Source organism: Lates calcarifer, linkage group LG16_LG22 (genome assembly GCF_001640805.2).
Source record: "Lates calcarifer isolate ASB-BC8 linkage group LG16_LG22, TLL_Latcal_v3, whole genome shotgun sequence".
Classification (NCBI taxonomy): Eukaryota; Metazoa; Chordata; class Actinopteri; family Centropomidae; genus Lates; species Lates calcarifer.
In genome coordinates this window covers 25,124,774-25,135,145 of record NC_066848.1, presented here as the reverse complement: position 1 = coordinate 25,135,145, position 10,372 = coordinate 25,124,774, and the positions used below count along the sequence as shown (strand labels likewise).

The 10,372-nt window shown below is 38.4% G+C and overlaps 1 protein-coding gene across 1 annotated transcript; it reads left to right on the top strand.

Moving 5' to 3' along the window:
* The first annotated feature begins 248 nt into the window (after positions 1–248).
* vax1 (ventral anterior homeobox 1) lies at positions 249–9,555 on the top strand. The gene is made up of 3 exons (XM_051076780.1): positions 249–1,832; positions 3,703–3,890; positions 7,160–9,555. Exons 1-3 carry the CDS (start codon positions 1,619–1,621, stop codon positions 7,703–7,705), a joined length of 948 nt encoding a protein of 315 aa, XP_050932737.1. The 5' UTR covers positions 249–1,618; the 3' UTR covers positions 7,706–9,555.
* The last annotated feature ends 817 nt before the right edge of the window (positions 9,556–10,372 follow it).

Genomic DNA, 10,372 nt, shown 5'->3' with positions numbered 1-10,372 from the left:
CTCTCTCAAACAATAGATCCTGCCCCGCTCTAAGCAGCAGCCCCCCAAACACTCAGTGAATAAAGTTAGTCCAACATGCAGCCCTTAAACCCACCCCAAGACTGCTGCCGGGCAGCCACACTCACAGAATTGTTTGTTAATAGTCCAATTAGATAATTGCCATCTTTCACTCCTTTTCCTCTCTGTTTCCCATAAAGGCATGAATGGTACTCAAGGAGGGGGGCAGCCTGAAGAGGGCTTCTGGCCAGCTAAGGTGACAAGAAAAGCCAGAGAATGTTCCTTGCACTAGGCCACTAGTTTGAATTGAATCATTGTGGCCTAATCAATGGTCTTATTGGATTACTGGCCACTGCTGTGTTCAGAGATATTGTTGCACTGACAATGAAAATAGCTAAGAGTTGGTGGTTGGGTGGGTGGGTAGTGGGCTGGAAGGCGAGTGGTGGAGAGAGGTAGGGGCCATTCCAGGGGTATGCATGTGAGAGAGAGAGAGTAGGCAGTCTAAGCACTATTGACAAGTTTTGTTCTCCTATTTTGTCTTTTTCAAATGTATAGGTTAAGATTATGAGAGCTGAAGACGACCTCTGGGGTAACATCATTTTAATACTGAAGGATGTGGTGTTAGTGGCCAGGACCTCGCTGCATAGCCTTCTGAATGAGCACAGGACGACATAGGAAACTTTAACATCATTCCTGTGAGAGTAGAGCCCGTGGTGTTCCAGTGCTGAAACTGGCTGGCTCGTCATTGCCTTCATACATTTTGATTGACATGGATTTGTTTGTTATGCTGTTTTTATCACCTACCTCTCTCTCTCTCCCTCTCTGGCTCTCTCCCAGTGTCTCTTGCCTACAATAGCATAGCGGCGAGATCTGCACATTGCAGAATTCCGTTGATTGGCGCGAGAGCCAAAGGGAAAAACGGGATCAAAGTTCGGTGACATGCTGCGACAATCAGGTGCACTGTGAAAAGTCTGGGGAAAAAATGCCTGGCCGTGTCCTGCGGATGGAAGAATGAAGCACCCGGGAACTTTTTTCAGGGCTGGAAGAGTCGTACCCCTGTGATTGTGTGCGTTCATGTGGGGTTCAGGGAGGCTTGGTTGCGAGACAAGACCAATCATTTGTCTTGATTCCCTGGGCTGAGAGCAGGCAAACGGAGGGGGACGGGACGAGCAAACCCCTCTATCAAGACCTGATCTATTTCCCCAAACAATTTAGTGTATTCATGAGGTTACGCAAATGTGGAGGCAGCAAAATTACCGTAATCAATTGAAACAGCGAGTGCGCATCCATGGCTCTGATTATTTGAAGATCCTCTATCAGCCTGATGTCTATGTAACGAGGAAAGGGGGGCACTGAATTACTGCTGAGTTTCACGGAGAAGTCCATGATCATTGGGCAAAGGGAGTTTGGTCAGTGCTAATAGGGCTTCTTGGTCTGGCGACGGAAGTATTTCACCAAACATTAGATAGCTGACTCTGCCCTGCTGAAAGGTGCTGTTTTGAAACTAAAACCCACACTGTCCAGACCATCTGGTGTGCCGTGCTCTCCGTAATATCCTTTTTTTTTTCACCTGACAAAGGGAAAAAAAGACGAAGCGCAGGTCCAAGAGGATAAACTGAGAATGGAGGTCAGGTACAACCAAGAGACGGAAGGGATGGTGCTGAAGAATGGACTAAAGGAGGGGAAGGATGGCAAGGACTCCCAGGGCAGCTTGTCCAAAAGCTTCCTGAAGGAGCAGCAGGACTCCTTTTCCCCCTCTGGGACTCTAGACAACTGCGAGAAGAACAGAGGGAGCACAGGGGACCCAGACTACTGTCGGAGAATACTTGTCCGAGGTAAGGCTTGTTTTTTGTTTTTTGGGATTTTTTTGCTGTTGTTCCTTTGTTTGTTTGTTCTCAGCAACCTGGAGCTTCCTACTACAGAGATTATACAAATTCATCTGCGGAAACACAATCTAAACTGCTAGTAGATTCATATGTATTTTAACCTCAGGATAATAAGAAAGTATCTTCACAACAAAACTGTAAAATAAGGCCTTTGTAATAACAGACAACAGTTGTTGATACATAGAGAAAGAGAGAGAGAGAAAGAGGTCAATTAACCTTCATCTTTTTTTCATTATTAGAATTTTACTTAATAAAATGAAAGTCAATAGCAAAATATCCCCTTAAAAAAAATCAGTTACAATGACAGTTTATTTAATTTACATTTATGGAGTACATTTTAAAAAAAGATACCTCTGAGTTTTCTTGTTTGTTTGATTGTTTGTTAATATATTTGTTTTCAGTTTGAGTAAAATACCTCAATTATTTGTGATGAAAATTATTTAATTGGCTATTATAGAAAAATGTATCTTTATTTTTAGGACCAATCTTTCTGCCTGACCATAGTCTTTTTTTCTTTTCCTTTTTTTTTTTGTCTTTCAACTTTTTATAAACACTGTGACGAGATAAATCTTTTCTCAGATTTCATACTTACATAATAATTCATGTTTACTTTATTCAAACTATTTAATGTTAATTATTAAAATGAAAATTTGACATACATTTCCCAGGTTAAATGTAAATGTGTAATGGGTCATGTATTGAAAGGAAAATGTTTATAGGGGTTTATACTGAATGTACTGCTAAACACTTTCAGACTGATACATATTCAAATGGTGAATATTTAAACACAGAAAAAACAGGGAAACTGGGAATTTGTTTGAAGATATTTTATGTCAATAAACCATATGTGGAACTGTGTGTATAACTGTCAGGTCAAATACACAATGTGATTTCCTTCATGCAGTGTTGGCCCAACACTGAGAGTGTATGAAAACAAACTAAATATAACTTTGCTAAAAAAAAAAAAAAAGAAAAAGAAAAGAGGATTAATTAGAGAAGCTTCACTTCACTTCCTAAAATATAGACAAACATTTCCTATTGAAATTTTTAATTAAAAGAAAAACTTGGACAATCATGTAATATATTTTATTGTTTGCTTTTTGCTGGTAATAAAATTATTGTAAATGAATGTCCTACGGCACTGCAACCACTTTTATTTAATAGAGTCTGAGAGGTAAATGTAATTCTATTTTTATAAATTCAGCACATACCTGTTAAGCAGAAATTGGATTACATTACTTTTGATGACAGCACGCATTGTTGTAGATTCTCTTTTGTGGTAACAGATTATGGATTACATGAGTGAACTGAAATGGAAGCGCATCATGTTTCAGTCATTTTAATGTAATCTTCACTTATTAGGTATACACACAGTCAGCAGTGGTAAACATATAACTGTATCTTTATATATCTTATTTGAATTTGTACCACATAACAGAATAACAACATTTTAAAATTTAATCTAGGCTGATATTTTCTGATATAAGCATTTCAAGCGTAGGCTGTTGTCAGCTCATCAATGTGATGTATAACTTAAACAAACAATATTTGTCACTAAGTACATCATGTTACATTTATTCCACATATACTCAAATTTAGCAAATAAAAACCAGAATTTGACTCATCATTATAAATTCTCAGTACCTCCACATCTGTGGCCCCGGAACAATGATAATAATGATAATAATAATGTTTCAGGTAAATGGCCATGTAAAACCACTCTATAGCTAGGAAAACATTTTATTTATCTGTAATATAATTATACCTTGGTTAGACTCTTTGCCACAACATTATTCATTCAAAGTGTTTATTGTTGCAGATGCTAAAGGCTCTATCCGGGAGATTATTCTGCCGAAGGGTTTGGATTTAGACCGGCCCAAGAGAACCCGCACATCCTTCACAGCAGAGCAGCTATACCGATTAGAGATGGAGTTTCAGAGGTGCCAGTATGTGGTTGGGAGGGAACGGACTGAACTGGCCCGCCAGCTCAATCTTTCTGAAACTCAGGTATGTATGCATCATACTTGTACCCACTAGATTAAAAACTAATATGAATTTATTCTGTGTAAACAGGAAAACCTACTGTGCAAAAGATGTAATGAATCCTTTTAACTGATTTAGTGAAATCTCTTATGCTGTCTGTCTACTGACTACCAGCTATGTTGATCTTCAGATTATTACGTTAGAATCTATTAGGACCATTTGCTTTGTCACAGAGGACGGTGAATTCACCTGTATGGTCAGAGTCATTTCATTTCATTTGTAAGCCCTGACACAAATCAATAATTCGTTCTGATTCAGACAAAACTGTTTATGTTGTCCATATACTACCATAAAGTGGTAGTAAGAGTTTTGTATTTCACAGCTGCTCATATTTAAAAATATATACATAAAAAAACCCAAAACCATTTAATGGCACCGATAACCATTAACAATGAGTTTGTGCTGGGGGTTGTATTCACAGACAGTTCATTTAGGAGTGATTCAGTGTGTGTGAGTGCTGGGCTGATTCTTTGGTTTACATTTAGATCATAGAGAGCACATTTATGGATTTCCCACAGAAAGATACCTAATTTTGTGTCTCCCTTTACATTAAAAAATATAATCAATTAGCCTTCCTGATTTATTTAATGTAGATAAATGTCGATAAAGCTCATGGAGTGTTAGATGAAAGCTGCCACTGGAAAAAAGTGCAGACTTCCTCCTCACATCATACGTGTGGGGTCAGCAGTGGGTCATGCTGTGTCCGCTGTGGCTGAACTGCGTTTGACACCAGATTCCAGAGCAGCGGTCACCCAGTCACCCTGTGATTTGGACTCAAGGGAACCCCGGCTGTCTGCACCGCAGCTTTGCTGTATTTTCAGCTCAAGCTTCATTCATCTATTTATTTATTTTTTTTTAATTGTGCAAAACGGCTAACTGTGCCATCAGCTTGGTCTTTGGTGTTAATGTGTTGTGGCTTTCAGTGCAGCTGACCCTGAGTGGAGGTCTGTGAGAAGTCAGTCTTTAATCTGAACAAACATATTGTTCCTTTTAGAAACAGCTATGGAAGTTTTACTTATTTGCTTCAACTTTCTATATTTTAAATGTTTTAATATTTTTGTTTTTCACTTGGTCAACATAATTGCTGCTTTTCTCTCTCTTTTTTTTTGACATAAATTCAAAACCAAGTTAATTGTCTGAAGCTGTTATTTTGCTCACATAAGAGTAATATAGAAAGCAACCTTTGCTCCCTATTTGGGCAAGACAAAGGCTTCAGGATTTTGTCCTGATGAAATGCCTTTTAATGACAACGTGGTGAAATTAACATTTTGTTCCCTGGCACTCACAGACTGTTACAGTAAAGAATGACATTCATTCGCTGTGTGTGCACCTAATCTTTGAACTACCAGCTTCACCTCGTGTGACTTCTAAAATGAACAAGAGGTTCCTTCTTCAAGTTGCAAACAGAAAATATTGGACTGAGCGGTAGGGTTTCTTTCTCTTGATGTGAAATGGTTGTTAACAGCCACTGAGGAGTTAAACCACCTACTGAAGAAGGAAAAAAAATATTCAAATGTGATTGGACTACCAGCAGGACTGAGCTGGAGGCTTGCTGCTGATTGGTATGTGCACATTTTGTTCCATATGAAAACAATCAGGTGTGATTACAGGAGACTCACAGGTACAATACATAGAAAACCATGTATTTGCTTCAGTTTCAACATTTATTCAATTAAGAGGAATATGCGGAACTGCACAACGGATATGTCAAAAGATTTAAATGGAGCTGTTTAGCCAAGATGAATGACTTGATTGAATACATTAAATTGCAAGATAGGAGCTACAGTTTGCTACAGTTTAATCAGTAATTCTCTTTATTTTGACACTATATTAACTGCAAACATTTTGCAAAATTTTTTAAACAAATGGGGTAGCTGGACTTTTTGGTTGTGATAATATATATATTATTCCAATTAAATGGATATTTAAAAATCTTCACATTTTCAGAAACTACAAGAATAATCAATGAGATGTTGTCATTATGCTTGTTGCAGCCTCTTTAATTTTCAATAAGACCACCATCAAATTTAGGATTTTTCAGTTTCTGTCTGAGGTTCTGTGCAATGCTGGAGGCGGGGGCCAGGGAACCCCCTGATGCTGATGCAGGTCACTGAAGTCAGAGTTAATGGCGGCCATTTTGAATTTGTAGGTGTGGAAATTTACAGGACCAGTGGAACAAACTTTATGTAAATGTGTTAGTCGGGTTTGGATGATACACTGTATAAATATAATACGGGCTGTGATTAATGCTTACTTACATGATTAGTTAATATGTCAGCTAGCTCTACTATTAAATAATCATTTAGTCTAAAAAATGTCAGAAAATTAGAAAATAATTTTCAAAAACTCCCAGAAGTTAAGGAGACATCTATATAATGAGTATTTTCTCCAATTAAAAAAAAAAAAAAAACTTATCTATCCAAATATATTCAGTCTAATAAATCCTCACATTAGATTCAAGTGAATGTTTGGATTTTTTCCTTCATAATAGAATTCAACAATCAAACCATTATCAAAACATTAGCAAGTAAATTTTTTTTTGTCAATCTCAACTGATAATTTCAGCTTTAAATAAATCATCATCACACCATAATTATGGCATCATCATCACAATAATCAAAAAGATTCAGTAAAACCTATAAACAATAAAATGATTTTATCTGTTTTCCTGTAGGCAGTTCTGTCTAGGTTTTCAAAGACAGAACTACATGGGAGCTGACTGTTGCTTGAAGCCTCTGCAGTGTGAGAGGCAGAGAAAGTTCAGCAGTGGTCTACATCTGACTTGTTTACAGTGTATCACAGTGAGCTCTCTCCGTCATGCCAGTTACATGTTGGACCACATTTGTGTGTGAGTGTGTGTGTAAGCATCCCTGCATACACAGCTACACCACATTAGTGAAAGTCTGCATGTGGCAGTTGGGTTGGGAATGAACAAGCGCTTTGCACCTTTTGCTGTGCAAACAAAAGCTCTGGGTAAAATCAATCAGTTGTATAGTTCATGGTGCAATTATCTCCAAGTACAGAGATTATCAGATTATTGCTGCACTATAATCACAGTTTTTACAGCTAGTATTAATGAAAGTGAATAACTGCAGGCCAGTTTTCTTACTGCTATGCCATTAAAAATAGAAAAGGTTTTATTTAAATATTTTCCATTTGTGATATATGACCTATTTATCATACATTATTATTATGTATTATAGTAAAGGGTCTTTCTCTCATCTGTGTTCCAGGTGAAGGTCTGGTTCCAGAACCGGCGCACTAAGCAGAAGAAAGACCAGGGGAAAGACTCTGAGCTGCGTTCAGTGGTTTCAGAAACGGCAGCGACCTGCAGCGTCCTCAGACTGCTGGAGCAGGGGCGGCTGCTGACACCTCCAGGCCTGCCAGGCCTCCTACCCCACTGCAGCAGTGGCACTCTGGGCTCTGCCCTGCGCCCTCCCTCCATGGCCATGGCCAGCAATGGCAGCAATAGCAGCAGCAGCAGTGGTGGCGGCAGCACTGGCACGGCGGGTGGCAGCCCTCCTCTACCCACAGTCACCAGCTCAGGGACAGTGGCGAGTCTGCAGAGCTCACCTGCGGCTCACAGCCTCTTCAGCTTCCCCATGCCCTCCTTACTCAGTGGCGTCGCCACCCGCATCTCCTCCAACCCCCTGTCCATGGCCGGCTCACTAGCTGGTAACCTGCAGGAACTTTCTGCCCGCTACCTGAGCTCTTCAGCATTTGAGCCTTACTCGCGGACCAATGGCAAAGAATCCATGGACAAGAAAATTCTGGAATGATGCTTTGTTTTTACACAGATGGATTCCTGTTTCCTCTGGACATGTTTTTGTTGTTTTCTTGGCTTTCCCTGTCTTTCTTTGTTTTGCTCAGTCTCTTTCATCTGTCTGTGTCAAGTTCTGTAGCAGTTCATGTATTCCAGTTGCACATCTGGCGTCTTGTATGAGGAAGAAAACAAAGACTGTACAAGCTCATCTAACAAAGACAGGGTGGTGGTGGAAAGATTTTGCACAAAATATTCACACAGGACTTTGTTAGAGAGAGACACTCTGAGGTGATTACTGAGGGATCTTTCAGGTTTCTGATTAACAAATCTTTAGTCCTATTTGTTCATCAAAAATAACATTATAGACAGGGGCCCAGACAATATGGCTGCTTCATACCACAAAAGCTCTACCGTGGTACATAGTGTATACCAGGAAGTATAGGATTGGTGACAGAAAGTGTAAAGTGATGGCACCTTTTTGAATTTCGTTTTATTATTTGATTGTGTTGGGTAGACGCATGTCACCACAGTGAGTAGATGAAGAGAAAGAGAGTCGTCAGACACCAGCAGCAACAGTTTTGGTGAGATCCGTTCACCAAATCCCAACGTTTAAATTTTAAAATGCAGCATTATGAATGAACAAGCGAGGCAAATTTTTAACACAGAATTGGGGAAGAAAAAAAAAGTGCCTCTGTTCGAAGGTCACTGCAAAGCCAGTGTCAGTGTGAAACCCAGTGCATTATCCGCATGAATGCAATTGCTTATGCAGATGCCTTGCAAAAATTGATCTTACAAAAAGATTTTGTACATCTGTTTGTATTAAGTTTGGACCGGACCAAAACATAATCCAGAGAAGATGTTGTCAGACAGTATGATGGTTTGTTTTGAATTGTTCAGTGTTGTTTTCTCTATGGTTTGGTGAGGATTTTAACATTTTTACAGCAGAAGTCTTCACTTTGTGGCATTTTCTTCTTCAAGATGCAGTACCTGACTTTTTTCGCCTGTGATTTTAATACCACTGTGAGTTCTCAGAGTTTCGGTGTACAGTTTCTATTCCATGCAGGAGCTAAACGCAGGAATGAGTTGCTGGGAAAGGGAGCCCTAAGAAAGGCTTTTTAGCATTAGTAAGCTGCTTGCTTTGTTGAACACTACAAGGTAACAGGTTTTTCAGTCATTAAGAATATAGTAACCTTTCCTTCCTGTGTGAAATTTTCAGAATCCACAGCGTTCATAAAAGATTTAGGCAGACTGATGCATGTGAAGACTGAATGGAATAATTGTAGTATAAAACTACTGGAGATGAGAAAAGTACCTTAAAATTGTTATTTTATTGTAAATTATTCACTTCTGTAATTAATAGATTATTAGTATCTGGAAAATAATGAATGAATGTATTTGTTGAGGGGTTGAGGAATCAATCAAAAGCTCTTTGGTGCTGTTGTTGTGAAATATCTTGAAATTTGTGAAACGTGTGGTACAAATGTGCATATATATTATGTATATGGATACAGACAAAGTGTGTTTTTCATTTTTCTTTCATACATGTTCCTATGAATCAAGTTATGATAAATTTCATGACTGTTATACCTCTTATACACACTGACCTGATATGTATGCTCCTAAAAATTTTTTACACTATTTTTGGTAACATGCTCTGCTGATGTTATCGCCATTCATCTTCTGATTACAGTGGTAAAGCTCATGTTTAAAAGTCAAACTTGTTAGAATAGCAGGTTTATAAACTGGAGTGAGAGATTTTGAAAGGCAATTACAGGATTACAATAAGTTTTAAATTGATTTCATTGAATATCAATTCATTTGCCAAATATTTGATTGTTTATTAAATGTGCGGTCTATAAAATGTCAGAAAACAGAGAAAACTGCCTGTCCCGATTTCCTAAAGTCCAAGGTGACGTCTTCAAATATCTTGTTTTTTCTTACCAACCCTCCAAAACCCAAAGATGAATTTTGCAAAGATCTACAAAAAAGCAGAAAAAACTCACACTGGAGAATCTGGAATCTGAGAATGACTGGCACTTTTAATTAGAAAATAACCTTGATTAACTCATTATCAAAATAGTTCCTGTCAATTTTATGTCAGTCAACTAATTAATTTATTGATTATTTGTATCAGCTCTAAATTGTTTAGTTATTTGTAGGAAGAGAAGATATGTGACACAGGCAAAGGTGTAATTTTCAGAGGGAATGAAATGCCACTTTTTAAAAATCTTATTTTTGTCCACATGTACAGTTTCACTAAAATCGAATTCAGATGACAGAAGAGAGGAGCTGACAGAAATATCAATATGCTCACCTGACTAGCCTTCAACTACTACCGTGAACAAACACCAACAAGCTTTAGGAGCATCAGTGCTTTTTTGCCCTGGATTTTGCCTGTGAGGCAGGCAGCCCCAGGTTTTTAATTGGTGGAGGTTGTTCTAGCTCAAGGAAGGGGCAGCAGACACCGCTCAGGGCTGATAACTACCTTTTCTGTTTTTAAGTTATTATTTAGTTAATATTCTAAAAATACACAAGAACTGAAATGATCAGTTAAAAGAGGTAAAGGACAGTGTTCTTCTAGTGAAAATGATGAATGATCTGTCATTTAAGTATCAGCTCTGTGTCGTGGAAACTTAATTTGATTCGAAGTTAGTGCCGTTAGTTATAAAGCATTTTAGATCGC